Raw genomic sequence first — 16736 nt, 5'->3', positions numbered from 1 at the left:
GGGGAACATGCACGCCTGGAGATCTGACTGGTCGTTTAAATGCTCTTGCCAGTATTACGCGGGCTCAGACCCTTATCCCCATGGGCCAACCACACCAAACGGAATACAGAGTTCTTACCTCTCTCTCACCAAAAGCCACCCCCCTCAGGTGGTCCAACCGCCTGGCGAAGTACACAGCTCTTACCCCTCTCCTCGCCAGAAAGCCATCCCCCTCAGGTGGTCCAACCGCCTGGCGAAGTACACAGTTCTTACCTCTCCCCTCACTAGAAAGCCACCCGCCTCAGGTGGGCCAACCGCCTGGCGAAATACAGAGTTCTTACCTCTCTCCTCACCAGAAAGCCACCCCTCTCAGGTGAGCCAACCGCCTGGCGAAGTGCAGATTTCTTACCCCCCTCAAGTGGGCCAACCGCCTGGCGGAGTACAAAGTTCTTACCTCTCTCCTCACCAGAAAGCCACCCTCATCAGGTGGGCCACCGCGTGGCGGAGTACAGAGTTCTTACCTCTCTCTTCACAGGACAAATCCCCCCCCCTCAGTCCAACCGTATAAAACGATCTTCCTTTGGGGTTCTAGAACCACCAGGATCGTAATTTTATACCCCCGTGGCCTAGACTACCTAGGTACAGATCCTAGAAAATAGCTTCACAGAATTCTTCGCGTCGACTCCCGGGGAGGGGAAAGTGGGGAGGGTAGTTCGAGCTTATTCGTGCTTACTGAAAACATTACCTCTCTTACCTATGTATATAGGTTGGCATAAGGTAGAATTATGTTCTTAGTGTTCGCCATGAACAGGCTCTTTAATCACAGCCAGATACACACCGAAAATTCTTAAGCAATCTCATCTGAATATATTTCACACTTTTGGTACAAAATCTTTTAACAAATTATCTACTGAAAAATTCATTACGAGCATTATTTCTTAGGACAAATCTCTTCTGAGTGTTTTAGAAATATTTTTTCATTATACCGGTATTTAATAGAACATTCGATGGAAACTGTCCTTTAAGCAATTAGCAATAATATTAAGATTATCGCTAAATCTTTGAAGAAACATTAGCTTACGTAATTAATAATTTATTATCCATTAATTATGTAAGAATTACTAGGAGCTCAGAGCCTTGCATTCTCGACAAATCTCTCTGGATATGATATTACTTACACTGGAACGGCGAGAGTAACAACTGCCCCTCTGGTGCTGCATGGACATGTGATGTTTTCACTGGGAGGGCATTTATCTTTATTTGTACGTAATTTTGACAAGTCGATACCAACGCCGACAAATCCATCCTTCAAAATAAGGTGGCATTCACAGATGGTCAAAGATGCCAGGAAGACATAACCTGCACAACACAAAGAAAGTTGTAAAATTGGGTCTTAGATACTTGCATTACACGTGATCATAAAATGTCTGTTTTATAGTTAAGCACAAAAGTGCCATTTTTTAAAACTCTATTGGACAATAAAATAATGGCGCGATTTCGAATAAAATAAATAATAATAATAAATGGTGCGATTTCGAATGGGTTGAGGTTTATGGCTGTATGCTTTCTTGTGGCAAACATAGAGCTTTATTTCGGTGATTGTAATGAATGTGAGTTTAGTGTAGCCAGAAGACTTTTTTAAAAAATTTAATTTTGAAGTATTGTGTTCATTTCTAAAAGTTGTACTGTTTAATACTTGCAGGAGGTTAAGCTGTTGTTGATGGGAAAACGTTGGATTTCAGATGACGTGTAGTTTATAATTTATGAATGTTTTCATTTAATTTTATTTAGTTAATATTTTTCAGGTCAGTTAATTATTTTTTGTTTTGTTTTTTCTTGCATGTGTCAACCGAGAGATGTGGAATGTTTAAAGTGTTGAACGAAAGTGGTTTAGTGTGCATCCATTCAGAAGGATAAAAAATAATTATATTTCTGGAGGATGTTAAATTAGTTTGTCCAGGATATTGAAAAGCAGCACTGAAACTTAAAATTATAAGTTCTCCGACTGAGAAGGAATAGAACATCTTATGCCGATTGAAGTTATTTCAAATGATTGCGATATTTTTGAAGATTTTGATGATTTTATTTGGGGGTCTTTGTGTTAACTTGGAAATAAAGATTTTTGTGAACATATTAGTAAGTTTCAAGAATTTTTTTTTTTAATTACGTATCACGTATTTTGTAGACGTAAAATTTTTGGTTGCGAATAAAGAGACATTTGGTATGTATTATTTTTGTATTTTTGTAGTAATTTATATTCGCATTTTTGTAATTTTTAGTTTCATGTTGGGGACTTGAACATTTTATAGTTTATTTTACATTTATGTTTTAGTTTGCAGTAATTTGTGCTTGTGTTTTATTTAGCTTCATTTTTGTTTGGCGATGTTAGATTTTACATCGCCTTTTCTTTTTGCAAATGGCAACTGCGAAATGAAACAGCGATGTGAAGACATTGCAAAGGAAAAGTGTTTGGCGCCAACTTACCCCGCTTATGGTAGGTTAAGCATTACTTTTGTATAAAGTGTAAAATAAGTGAAATATCTCTGAAATAATGCTCTTTTCCTTAGCGCCGTACAGGATTAGCGCCAGAGCCAGCGCAACCGGTGGGACGCACCAGGAGGAAAAAATTCGGGACGGCACATTTCTCAGAATTTTGGAAAGCACATAGCAGCAACATTTACAGATGAAAAATTTTTAGAATTTAGGCGCTGCAGAATTCAAGGGTGATAACATTTTTTTAATTTAGGGATGCACTGGCCATCAAAATTTAGGACCCGCAGAGATTGCACCGGGCGGCAAAATACCTAACACCGGCCCTGATACTGTACAGTGTTAGCCAGAAACTCTTTACAGTATCATGACAGTAAAGAGTGAAGCTTGTGCAATCCAAAAAAGACAGAAAAAGTAACCAAAATCTTGTGAAGGAGTAAAGTTTTCCTTCTATGCATTCATGCACTTTCGTGTTTCTATGCATTCATGTAATTTTAGATATGCACTTCGATTTTCACTATCACTAAAACTTTTATCAAAATATAGTCAGAACGGAACACCGTCCGGTGTTATAACTGAAATTTGTAGCAAGACAAAAAGTAGTTTATAATTATATACATACAAATATATGTATTTTCCCGGTATAACTCGAAGAAAAATTTGATAAATAAAAGAAAGGGATGGGTTATAATTATTTAAACTCAAGTTTCGCCCCACCCTGAAATATTTTGGAACTTTTTTATTTTGGTACTTACGCATTATCCCGTCGACCGCAAAACTGTAGCCAGGCAGTACGATTTAGGGCCAATTATGTATATGTGGGACGTACCAACACATTTATATATCTGCGCTTTAGCTTGATGTAACTCCGAATGATTCTCGATAAGCCACCTCTTGTTTAATGGACAAAAATGTAATTAACTATTATTTCTGTACTTTTTTCCGCATTTCGAAAAAAGTAATTAAAATTTGGAATCTGCCTTTTACAGAGCAGCATGCAGTTACTGTCACAGTTATGCAATCTTAACATCAAAAAAGGTGTGTATTAATGAACACCATGTGGTCAGTTGAATATGTCCGACAAAATAAGAATATATTGGAACATTTAACCTGGGGAAAATTTGTACTCGTGGCTTTCTAAAAGGATTTCCCATGAAATCGGAAGGCCTAACAAAATAGTAGAAATCGACGGAAGCCTTCTGACAAAGCTCAGAAATGAAGCAGGTTGAATAATACTTATATATATATATATATATATATGTGATGTATCAGCTTTAGTCGTAGCTTAAATAATCAGACGATAGTTTTAAAAAACAGGATCCATTTATTATTATTCAGGAGAAATAGCAGTTACAAAAATCAGATATCTGGAGTAAATAAAAAGAATTACTAATAACTTTTTGTATGTAGTTTACTGCATCGTGACATTTAAGAAAAAGCCCCGATATTCCTTTTGCGAGTCTTTTTATAGCCTCTGGAAAAGCGGAGCTTCCAAGAAATGACGTCAGCCTCGTCAGCCAATCCAGTTCGCTTTAAATATCTCGAGAACATTCTATAACTGTACGTGTAGAAAAGGCGGGAAAAACAACTTGACTACGGGGCTGTGGATTTAATTCCACGTACTTTCAAGTAAGAGAACATCGCCATTAAAAATGAAAAGAACATACAGTTAGAATTTTAAGTGTATTCTTACAATGGAATTTTATTATTACACATATATATATACTTATTTGTTATTAAATAAATAGGTATCCGTTTCTTTAGAATTCTGCAGGAATGATTGGCGCAGTTCTGTTAGTATCTCCGCCCACTTCCATGGTTCGATGGCAGTTAGCTTTACTGGTCGACGGTGTAGTATGTAAGTATACCTTTATTTTTATTATATTATAAGTTAACCCTTAGTGCTCCGTTGGCTCCGCTACGGAGCCGCCCGTCATTTGTTTCGTAACTCCGTAGGCTCCGCTGCAGAGCCCAATGTTTTTAGCATGATTAGGCTTAAGATGTTACGGAATCGTCGGCTTGGCAATTGTTATCTGTAGTTAAAACGTGCTCAGTCTCGCTACTGTTACGATGGAAACATTATTTGACCCATTTTATGGTTAGCAACATGGAGAAAAATAATTATTGTGAAGAGAATATAGAGTTGAGTGATAGTGAAGATGTGTTTGATTTTTCGTTGTTAGAAGATATTGTGGAAGACAATGTTGATTGTAATTCTGACACTTCAAGTAGTGGTTCCGAAATTATATTACCAAGGAGACGACGAATGGTAGTTATTGAAAGTGAAAGCGAAGAGTCACTGGAAGGCTTAGATGAATGGCGCGATGTTACAGAAGAATTAGATATTCCGGATAGAATACATTTTAATATATCGGCAAAGGTCACTGGACTGCAAATTCCTACGAATATTGTACAGCCGTCACAATATTTCAAATTATTTTTCGCAAACGAACTGGTAAATGAAATTATAAAAGAAACCAACAATTATGCAGAAAATGTGCTAAAGAATAAAGAAATATCTAGTAATTCTATTTGGAAAACGTGGCGTGCGGTGAAAGAGGATGAGTTTTGGGCTTTTACTGGAGTTATTATCAATATGGGTAAGATACCCCTGGCGAATATGCAGGATTATTGGTCAGTTAAGGAGAATAGTCACATCCCTTTCTTTAGTAAAATATTTACAAGAAAGAGATTTAAGCAGATATTCTGGATGCTGCATTCCTCTGCGAAAATGTGCCGGAGTTGCTGGTAGGCAGTGGTACAAAAACGTGTGGAGCCCTAAGGGTTAATTATTTAGTGGTTAATTCAGCGTATTAAAATTGTTTCAAATACATATTTGTAAGTAAGTATGTAAGCTTAAGTATGTTTGAATTATAAGAATAATCAATAGAAATTTCTTGCAGATACCGCAAATTAGATTTCCGTCAAAAAATAGTTGTTAATTTAAATATTTTCCGTTGAATCATTGTTATTACTGTATATGTATGTTTCGATAAATATTTAGAAAATAAAATTTTTAATTTAAAAAAAAAATATTTTGTTAAAAGAAAACTTTATATTTGTTCAAAAATATTTAGGTCCGTTAGGTAATTTCAAATCATGCATTCGGCCTGCATGCAGTTTGAGTTTGAGACAACTATTCCATGCAAAATAAATAAATAATTTAAGAATTTTTAATTTTAACAGGACAAAAAAAATTTAAGAATATTTACATATTCTTCATATATTACGTAATATAAACTTTGGAATTAATAATTTATAAAATATGTTTGTATGTATTACATTGTTATGTAAAATTTAAATGCTCAAAATGTAATATTATTTCTAGCATTTAATGTTTAGCAATTTGTAAAAGGCAACATTTAACATTTAGTATTTAGTAACTTGTGAATGGCAACGTGTTTGGATACGTATTAAAAATATAACTGTTAGCATTGCAGTGCTCTGTAAGATATAATATTCTAAGTTTATAATAAATATTTTAAACAGTTAAAAATGCACCCTCTTTATTTTATATTTAAACAATCAGTTACTTAACTTCCTAAATAATTGATATTACTACCTTTAGGATTTTTAATTTAATTTAATTTAATTAATATTAATATTTACAAAAAAAATTTTTACTATAACAAAGATAGCAGCTTGACACTCAACTTTACCTACATAAGCTCCATCTATATAATTTGAAGAACACACTTACTTCTCTTTCACAACACTTTTGCAGACCCCAACACTCATATAGTAGGTAAGTTAGAATTAAAACTTACTATTTACTTGCTTTAAGTATTTTTTTTAAATTTTTTTATGTAGTATCTAAGTATTTTCTAAATATGAAATTATATTTTTAAATATATATATATTTTAAAAATTTTAAAATTTTAAAAATTGTGAATTAGTTCTTTTTATTTCTTTTGTTTTTTTATTTCTTATTGGTTTATATGGATTATGTATAGTTCTTTTATAGTTTCTTTTTATTGATATGCATATTCGTGTAGGGGAAGTTTCTGTAGACAAGGATTTCTAAAATACATTGGTTTCTAGATTTTTTTATTATTTTATAAAAAATTAATTTTTAAAAAAATTTAATTTTTTAAGAAAAAGTTTAATTCTTGACTTTACTTGCTTGTTTCTCAAAAGACTTAATTAGTATTTTCCTTTTTGAACTTTAATTCTTAAATGTTAATACTTAAATGTTAATTTCTAAAGGTACCACTTTATTGGAATTACTTTTGGTTTTGACTTTTACACTTGCCTGCATGAATGACGAAACACGAATTGAATGATTGGAGAGTTAGGTTTGGAGGCAACTTCCCCTTGATAAGTCTGTCTACTGCCTACTCTACGATCATTCACAAATGCATTTTTTAAAAAAATTGTTTAATTTTAATTTATTAAATTAGTAGATTTATTTTCATGGATAGATTTTGCACTTGATTTGCTTATGCTTCTGAATTTAAATGATATTGTAGATTAGTTCGAGAATTAAATCTTTTACATATTTGCATATTTTTAAATTATTTTGGCTTTTTTCCTTTTTTTAGAATTTAAATTTGCTTTTTCACTTTTTTACTTTTATACGTATTTGTTAAGAATTTAAATTTGTTTAAATTTAAATTTCATTCCTTACAGCAATGGCGCAAAGAATATTTAATTAAATATGTATTTAAATTTAATTTTTTAATTAAACTCAATTTATTCTTATGAAACTCTTTATTTTATATTATTTACAATAGAAACAAAACCAGTTAAATCAATTTGCGTCACAAACATTTAACGTAAATCATCAAAATATTTCTTAAAATTATATTAAGAAGTTGAACAAAGCAACAAATAAATTTTTAACAATCGGAAAGAGACCAGATTGCACTTGAAATACAATATTTGGAAATTTTCATTCAAAGTGTTAAAAAGCATAAATTGTGGAAAAATAAATAATTCTTAGGATATGTTTTGCACATGAAATTTTCATTGAGAATGAGCGCATGCATGTGTCCATTATATGCATACGGGAAGTATTTTTCAACTTGGATCAACTGAAATCTGAAAATAGCATTTAATTATGCAATGTTTATCTCAGTATTCATAGGGCACCTCTAGGGATCTGAGGAAATGTCTCAATGTAATAAAAAAAGGGAACTTACCAAAGGAAATGGCGAAACTAAGGTTAACCATTGCTTAAGCCTCATAAAAATTGCATGCTTTTGGAACGGTAAACTTTAACTTCCTCCTATCAGTGGCACTTCCCGGATATTGGCAGCACACAGACAAAAAAGGAATAAATAAAATAAATTTTCGTTTCTTACTAACAAGCGCCAGATAGCTATGTAGAAACATGCTTCAGAGAGATAATTTCAATCAAAATAAACGTCAAAAATTCAATTATTTTTATTTGCATTAGTTTCTGAAAACAGTTATATACTAATTTCTCTACTGTAAAAACGATTGTGACATAATTGATTTACTAATCTCTGTTAATTACAAAGGACACATGCCTAGCAGCTTCAACCTAAATTCATTCATAAGCATTTTTTTAAATAAAGTATTTAGTTTTTTTTTTAATTTAATTTGCTTATATATTTAATACTAATTAAAAAGAAATCAGGAAGTGGAACACTTAATTTCAGTTTTCATGTAAATGAAATTAGAATTATAGAAATCTACAAATATTATCAAATTTCTTTTTATTATTCTGGATTTACAAGATTAAATGAATGTACACAGCGTAAAAAAGTTTTTGTAGATACACTGGTTATCATAAATTAAGGGATTATTAGGGATTATTCAATTACGGCAAAGCACACGAGGGCTATGTGCCTATAGGGAGGGATGCCTTCATGGAGGACTTTCTAAGGGAAACTGGCTCGTATACACGTTACACATGGGGAAAACCACGAAAACCCCCATGCAGCCAGCCCGTTCGCGGGATTCGAACCTCGGACCGAACTACCATTGTTCAGCGTCTTTACCGCTCGGCCGCTGGTGAGCTCAAAAATTAAGGAAAAATCACAAAAATCACGATTACTGAAAGAGTTACACATGTAGAATTTTATGAAACTTACCCACAATATACTACACATATTAAGGTACAAAATAATATAAAATGAAATTACCAGACAATTGGGGTAGTATAGAAATTAGCACATGTATAAAATGAACAAATCGAAGGTGTCAGTTTGCTATAGGAAAAGTACCTTCAATAGGGAATATGGTCGCCTCTACAGCAATACAGCACATACAGCGATGCGTGATGCTTTCAATTATGCGGTCTATCAGTTCCATAGGAAGCGAGAGCCATTACTATTGCAAAGCTGTTGCAAGCGCGGCAAGGGTCTGAGGGGGCAGACTGAGAGCAGCTAGACGTCTCTCTAAATCATCCCAAACGTGCTCGATAGGATTCAAGTCCGGGGATTGAGCTGGCCACTCCATGCACATAATTGTTTCCTGTTCAAGATAATCATCTATGATGCGAGCCCTGTGTGGTCTTGAGTTATCGTCCTGTAACAGGAAAGCATCACCTATTGTCCTGGCACATGGGTGCACATAAGCATCAAGGATGTCATCTCTATAAACCGGAGCATTCACGGTTTCCGTTGGAAAGACATGGAGGTCTGTGCGTCCACCCAAAGAGATGCCACCCCAAACACAGACACTGCCTCTTCCGTATGCATATTTTTAACGGATGTTTGACGGATGATAACGGGTTCCAGGTTTCTCCACATCAAATAATTTCCTAGAGGGCGAATCTGTGGTTCGAAATCGCCTCCAAAGTCTATGAACAACTGAAGGACTCACATTTAGCCATCTGGCAACTTCTGTTTGACTTCTAGTCTCCCAATGGCTGCCTCTAGTCTCCCAATGGCTGCCTCTAGTCTCCCAATGGCTCTCCATCGTAGTTCTGCGGGCAAATGATTCCTGGAGGTGATCGTTACGAATTGGCTATCTCAGATTTCTGATGTCACTATCACAGTGAAATATGTGGGCTTGCTCTCAAACATGGACTTTTATGCTCCTCGCAGATGACGTATTCCGAGTGCAGCGCCACTAATTTGCATATTGCAGTTTTACTGAGCTACTCTTACTTGGCAACATATTCAAATTTTACACGGTTTGGCTTATTTTTAAGGGAGTTATCGCTATTTTTGTGATTTTTCCTTAATTTATGATAACCATTGTATTATATGACATCTTTTTTCCAATGACGGGCACTTGCCGGCATCGGCCACTCCCAAGGCCAGATGTGCTGGTCTCTTTATTATGGAGGCACCTGATAGGTGGGCCATCTTTGTCTCCTATGAAAGGACAGACCATTAAATCCATGCCTTCTCCGGGATTCGAAGTGGGCCCTTCGGTATCGCGGTCAGGCTCCATTACAAACTATACCGTCTGGGCGGCTACGTGAGATCCTTGTACGGCCTATTAAATTGTACGCATTTTTTGCTGCACTCCATTTAAACCTATTTTCTCGGATTTCATTAAAGATATATTTCTTCTTCATTCAATTCAGTAATCACTTCGCGGCAAGGGGAGAAATTACATAAAAACTCAAAGCATCTTCATTAAAAATTGTAACATACAGAAAAACCTAAAACACCAAGTACTATTAAAAACAGTTTAAAAAAAATTTTTACAATTAAAATTAGAGTTTGTGTGCAAAAACGAGTAATTCGGCCAACAGGCAGGAAGACACAATTTTCAATGCATTGAATTGAAAGTTTAAGGGGGAGGCGTTTTGGATGGGTTTATAAATGAGTCCATTGTCGTGTAACAATAATGTATTACGATGGTTAAGTTACACATGGATGTTATAAGGTATTTCTCCCGCCTTTCTAGCGTGCCTTCGTGGTGCAGTGGTTCTGCACGCTGGGCCAGTATTCCAGGGGTCCGAGATTCGATTCCCGGCGAAAGCGTTTGCTAATTTTTCATCTCTCTGGCTTCGAAAAAATTTCCTAATGTCTCTACAATGTAACATATACTTTTAAGAGTTTACAGAGTAGGGGTCTGATACAACCTAACAGGTTTATTACCTGGTCTTTACTGGTGATAAACCTGTTAGGCCGATAAACACTCGGCTGTGGAAATGAAAGTTTTTCTCTGGCTACTAACCAGAGGGCACCCTAGTTGCTAGATTGCGCCCCATATTAACAACAGGAGCAGTTACAAACTCCCCCTCTGGCTCCGCCGATGTCCCGGCAAGGAGACATAATTGGAAGATTTGGGATCTCTTGCAAACTTTAGTTTCCTGTGCAAGAGTACCTCTTCTCGTTTTTCCTTTGTAACTGTTGTGAATCGTTTAAAATAAGGTTGATTTCCGGAACAAAGTTATTGTTTTCGACCAGAGCTATGAAATCGTGTCGTCGACAGTTCTCAGCTCTTTCCCAAACATTAGAAATGCTGGTGTATGGCCTGTGATGTCGCAGACGCTCGTATTCATAGCGAAACGAACAACTGGGAGTTTCGAATACCGGTTGTTATGACGCATATCCTACAAGGATTGAAAGATTATGTTTTAGGTTTCTGTTTTTCCGTTCCACAAGATTTGATTGAGGGAAGTAAACTGGTATCAAGTTCTGATTGATATTTAATGTGCAGCAAACATGTTGTAAGACGGCACTAATAAACTAGGTTCCGTTATCGCTGATGCTTCTTCCTGGTATACATGAATACTTCTTCAGTGAGGTTTATGGCGCAGTCGGCGTTGTTGGTTGACCAGGAGGAAATAATTCAGTCTTCGAAAATGAAGATCCGTTGTTCTCCAGTGTCAGTATGTAGCAATGGTCCAAACAAGAATAACAGTCCAGCTGGCTTTTGGTTGGTAGACTTTAGTGGTTGCATTCAGGAGAACTTTTCACATAATCGGATATATACTTTTTCACACCAATACAATAGTTCTTTGGAATGTTCCTTCTTTTCCATAATCTCCAGCCATCCAGTCATCACGGTGCTTTCGCATGACTGATTCACGCTCGGCTGTGGGAATGACTAACTGGGCTTCTTCCAAATCAGAGGCAAGGATATATAGGTGGAGAACACCTACATCCATTAAGAATCTCCGTTCAGTCCAGTTGGCATATTTTTCCGTTCTCTGAGTGGATTCGAAACTTTCGATAATATTTTCTGTCGGGCACGCTGAATGAATAGAACTTCAAAAAGAGTGCTGAAACGAGTATTGCAGGGAAGCGCGTAAAAGAATAAGAGATTTTGCCTAATTAAAAAAACACTAGATTTTGAATACCGTATCAGATTTAGCATTACCCATGATGTGCCACGGGAAGATGTGCTACTCTACACACCCCCTAAAAAAGATCTTCTTGGTTATATGACGATTACATGCGTATAAATGAAAAAAGTAACTTAATTTTATGATAGTTACATCATTTACATTTCATATTTACACTTTCGTCTATTTCTTTTCATGATGGTGCTTTTAGAAGAAAGTGACACAACCTTTGAAAAAGCACAACCCAATATTGCATATTTTGCACATGTACCGGGATCCATATCCTATTCACTATCTGAAGGCAATTCGTGTAGCACTTTAGTGCTTCAGAAATGGTCAGCCCTCTCCGATCCATTTGGAAAATAATTAAAAATCCGAAAAAATAAACTAATATTATATCTGCAATTAAAAAAATTGTAAACTATAAAATAAAATTGAATAAAAGTTTACAACTCATAACTATCAAAACGTAGCGCTAACAAAACTTCTTTGAACGAAAGCGAAAGCATAAAGGAGAACTGCTGTAGTGAAAAACCAAACAACTAACTGACAAAATTACCCCTGACCTTCAGAAAAGTACTCTAACAATTTCTTAGTTGATAAACCAAACCTCTCCCCCCCCTCCAAAAAAAAAGAGAGAGAGAAAAGAAAGAGTGAGGAAAACAGGAAATGAAACACAGATGTGGACCCACATTTCTACTGTCAATGAGCTGACTGGAGAGCTGCAGAGAAACAAAGATACAGTTGTTGGTCTGGTCCTAGTGTCTCAGTGATCCCACTCTGGCACACCTGATGTTCGCCATTGGATTTCAGGCAAGATTTCAAGGTAAAAATTTAAAATAATATAGAATAAGGAGATTAGCATACAGCCAAGAAAATAACATAGAAATTTCTTTTCAAACAATTCCTTTTATACCCTAAAAAAATCTGAAAGATTTCTTTGAAAAATGAGGATCTTTAAAAACTAAACATGGCTAAAACATAGGGGCGTAACATATCCACATATTTCTGTTGCTGCCATCTAGTATAAATAAAGAAGGTTCAGAGTAACCTATAAATCCTTCTTCATTCAATTTTTCTGTGCGTAGAAGATGGAAATTTTTAGGTGTGCCCAAAACGGGCACACCGTCCCGCAAAGGGTTAATTCGTACATGAAAGTAAAAATTATACTGAATGTAACATTTTATGTATATAAATTTAATGTATTACGTAAGCTTATTTAATACAACGTGCAGCAGCAATATTTTCCGAATTTCAAACATAAATAATGAAGCAATCTTAGGTATTATTCAAAATTTTATTTCACTATTTAAAAGAACAATATTTATCATTTTGTTTTTCTCATTCACCTTCACTTCGTTTTGAAATGATATCGTCCAAATGCATACCTTCACTCTCTATGTATTTCTGAAGTCACATCAAGAAGTTCGTCATTACCTTCCTAATCATGCCTTGCGGTATTGCCGCAGTTTCTTAGCGGATAGCAGCTTTTAGTTCCTCTGTTGGTCGTGGCTTATTCTTGTAGACGTATGATTTCAGATGCCCTCAGAGAAAGTAGAGGCAAAATGAAAGATCGGGGGAACAAGTTAGCCATGAAATACCACCTCGTAGGGAGATTAGACGCTCCGGAAACATTTCTTTTCATCAGTCCATCCATATTCTGGCTGTGTAGGGCTGAAGCACCATTTTGTGGGAACCACACAATGAGCCAATTCCTATACGCACACCGTTTTAGGAAGTTACGTAACATATCCACATAAAGAGCAGACGTTACTGTAACTCATTTGCTGTTCTCTTCAAAACGTATGGGCCTTGTGACTCCAAAATCTGCAACAGCACACCAAACAGTAGATATTTCATTAGGAATGTGTCATTCAGGGGCGTAGCTAGAGGGGGGCAAGGGGGGCATCTGTACCCGGGCGCAGAATCCAAGGAGCGCCAAACTGATGTTACGACATTTTAGAATTAAATGTTTTCCATCCTTGGCAAGCAGTAGGGGACGCGAAATCTTCAGTTGTCCCTGGGCGCTGAAAACCCTAGCTACGACTCTGGTGTCATTCATGGATTTGTCTTGGAGTATTCGGAGTAGCGAGAGTTCTGTTTGTTCACACAACCTAACAAATGAAAGTGAGCTTATTCGCTTGAGAGAAGAATAACGTCATGTGGAACATTTTGCAGAATAGCCTCAGAAAATGCACCGCGGTTAGTCCAGTTACGGTCATTAACACGTTGAGCGCCATGTCAGCCATCTGTGGCTGACACTAGACTTTCCGTTTAGGCCGCGTCAGCCATCTGTGGCTAACACTAGACTTTCCGTTTAGGCCGCGTCAACCATCTGTGGCTGACACTAGACTTTCCGTTTAGACCGCGTCAACCATCTGTGGCTAACACTAGACTTTCCGTTTAGGCCGCGTCAACCATCTGTGGCTGACACTAGACTTTCCGTTTAGGCCGCGTCGACCGCTGCTGGCTGACAGTGTGTAACATGATATATAACTATACAGTTTACCCTGTTTTATGAAATTACAGAAAAATTATTTAAAATTTACTTAATTTTGATTCATTACGGGACTAATGGATGTCATTGAAACACAGTAAGCATAAAAACGGTTCTCCATTACAGCTATTACAAATTGTGACAACTGTCTTAGTCTTTTTTCTGGCCATTACTCTGCCAGGTTCAGTTGCATTTTTATTATAACATAATTTACAATATTTCCGTACTTCAGAGGCTTTTACGGGTTTTCTTTGGAGTTTATGCTGTCGTTTTTTAGATATTTTTGCATTTCTGTTTGATGGAATATCTTCTTTTTCACAACTTGTAAGGGATAGCGCTTATTCTTTCCGGACTTCAGTAATGCTAATTTTCTGCTTCGTAATATCTTTCTATAGAATGTAACTATTTACAAAACAGACTTTGCGCGTAACGTGTTGAATGAATGCCTATAGGAATGACGTTCCAAACGTAAACTATCTTCTACTGCGATAAGAATCGCTGGCCCTACAATACCAGCGCTTTTAAGCGGCGCGCGTGGCCTGAACGGAATTGCCTAAGAAATATGCTTGGCTCTCAACGTGTATCATCATTTTGTAAGGATGGAACTTCAGGTCTTAGCGTAAAGTTCTTATGCACCAATCAGAAATCCCCGAAGCAGTAGGATGAACGTTGCGGATATCGGAGAACAGCCTGTCTCACTGCTTCGACTTGCTGTCGTGTCCCTACGCTACATGATCTGTCAGGAGGTTTACGCTTTAAGGCCAAGTTCTCTTATCAGGAACTTTGATATTCCGATCCTACCGAAAGTGTCTACGAAATAATCGCTCTGAAGAGAAGAAAGTGTCGACATTTTTAAAATACGCCTCTATCACGGAAGCACGATGCTCACCGTTCCACACCATGATAGATGGCTACTGAAATGATAAAAATCTGCTGCTCAAAGCCATAACCCAACTCATGGCGCACAACAAGCGCCGGAACAGTGGTAGTGGGAGATCGGGGAGTTATTTCTGCCCAGCCTTGTAATCAAAATTTGCATTTTAACCCCTTGGGTACATTTGACGTCTGAGACACGTCATTCACATTTTTTCCCCTAGGAGCGGTTGACGTGTCTAAGACGTCAAACCAAAAATTAAACTATTGGGTACAATTGACGTCTGAGAGACGACATTCACTTGTTTTCCCTAGTAGCGGATGACATGTCTAAAACGTTATTTGAGGTTATGCACAATTCTGTTCATTTCATTGTAGCTTGTATCAGTCATAATAGAAGAGGCAATTACAGTATTTCGGTGAACATTATTTGCGATACACTGCCCCATTATGTCAAAAACAAGGAATATATTTTATGATAGTGATAGCGAAAGTGACTTTGAGAAATCTAATGAAGAATTGTTTAGTGATCCTGAAATTGACAATTACAATGAAATACAAAGCGAAGGTGATGAAGACGATATTGAACTAGAAAATGATGACAATTGTAATATAATATCCAGGTTTCGAAGACGCACAAGACGTCTATCGAGCAGTGATAGTGAATCTTCTCGTGAACCAGTATCCGAGGAATGGATTTGGGAAGAAGAAGAAAATGTAGTCGATATAAAAAGGTTTTCTGAAATATCTGTAATTAATCCTTTGAGCCTGCGTAGACTTGGTAGTAATCCTACCCCTTTAGATGTTTTGAAAGAAGTCTTGAATGAAGATTTTTGAGACAATATAGTAGAAGAGACGAATAGATATGCCAGACAAGGGATAGAAAAAGAAGGTTGTGTAAAAAAAAAAAGTGGTTCCTGTAAGTTCTGATGAAATGAAAGCTTATATTTCATTATACATCTTGATATCGCACATGAAGAAGCCAAAAATGCATATGTATTGGTCATAACGATATGCAATAAGTACTCCAATTTTTGCCAGCACTATGGCACGCGATAGGCTTTTGATATGTCAAGCTTTCTACATTTTACGGATGATGAAGAGGAAAATAAAGATGACAGAATAAGAAAGATTAGAAATATAGTGGATTACCTAAATACTAAATTTTGTTACATTTATACTCCTAAAGTGAAGTAGCTATTGATGAATCGCAACCAAAAATTATATCCGTTCCACATGCAAAACTTTTCTTAAATAAATCCGTACCCAAGGTGTTAAGTTACTAAAGTATGTTCCATTTTCATATATTGTTAATGTTTGCCAACTTACAATAAATATCGATAGTTTGAAATTTTTTTAAACAAAATGTCGCGAACACCACCAACTTGCACCCGGTAAGAAACTTTTACCTTTTCATGCGTAAAAACTCGCCAAACTGCGCCAAGGTGGTAGCGTTAATACATAGTACCAATATTTTATTCCTTTAGTGGTCGTAGTTTTGCATCTGTTTCGCAGCTGTATCGTACAGTGCTTTAGTTAGATTCAACATATTTTCGAAATCTAGCGAATTAAAATGCATCTTCTGGGACTCAGCATCAATAATAAGAATTGCTTCCTTGCTTCAGCGGCAATCCCTAATTCGAAGCAACAAATCCGTCTTTAGAAAAGTAATTTGCAAAG

The 16736-nt window shown here is 36.2% G+C and overlaps 1 protein-coding gene across 2 annotated transcripts in view; it reads right to left on the bottom strand.

Moving 5' to 3' along the window:
* Window positions 1–16736, bottom strand: part of LOC118187151 (limulus clotting factor C-like) — a 120891-nt gene that overhangs the window by 90732 nt on the left and 13423 nt on the right. Inside the window, exons 1-2 of one of the 2 annotated variants that reach the window (XM_035357356.2) lie at window positions 7611–7723; window positions 1158–1338 (exon numbers count right to left, since the gene is read on the bottom strand). The exons of the other annotated variant lie outside the window; for it this stretch is intronic. Of the exons in view, the coding sequence (XP_035213247.1) occupies window positions 1158–1338; window positions 7611–7641 (212 nt within the window). The 5' untranslated portion in view covers window positions 7642–7723. Of the gene's footprint in view, window positions 1–1157; window positions 1339–7610; window positions 7724–16736 lie in introns of those variants that run through there. 2 annotated transcript variants of the gene reach the window in all.

This window comes from Stegodyphus dumicola, chromosome 10 (assembly GCF_044657685.1).
Source record: "Stegodyphus dumicola isolate Sdum_Otavi_A_Nest chromosome 10, ASM4465768v1".
NCBI lineage: Eukaryota > Metazoa > Arthropoda > Arachnida > Araneae > Eresidae > Stegodyphus > Stegodyphus dumicola.
The sequence above is the reverse complement of the archived record's forward strand: the minus strand, read 5'-3'. Positions and strand labels throughout refer to the sequence as shown.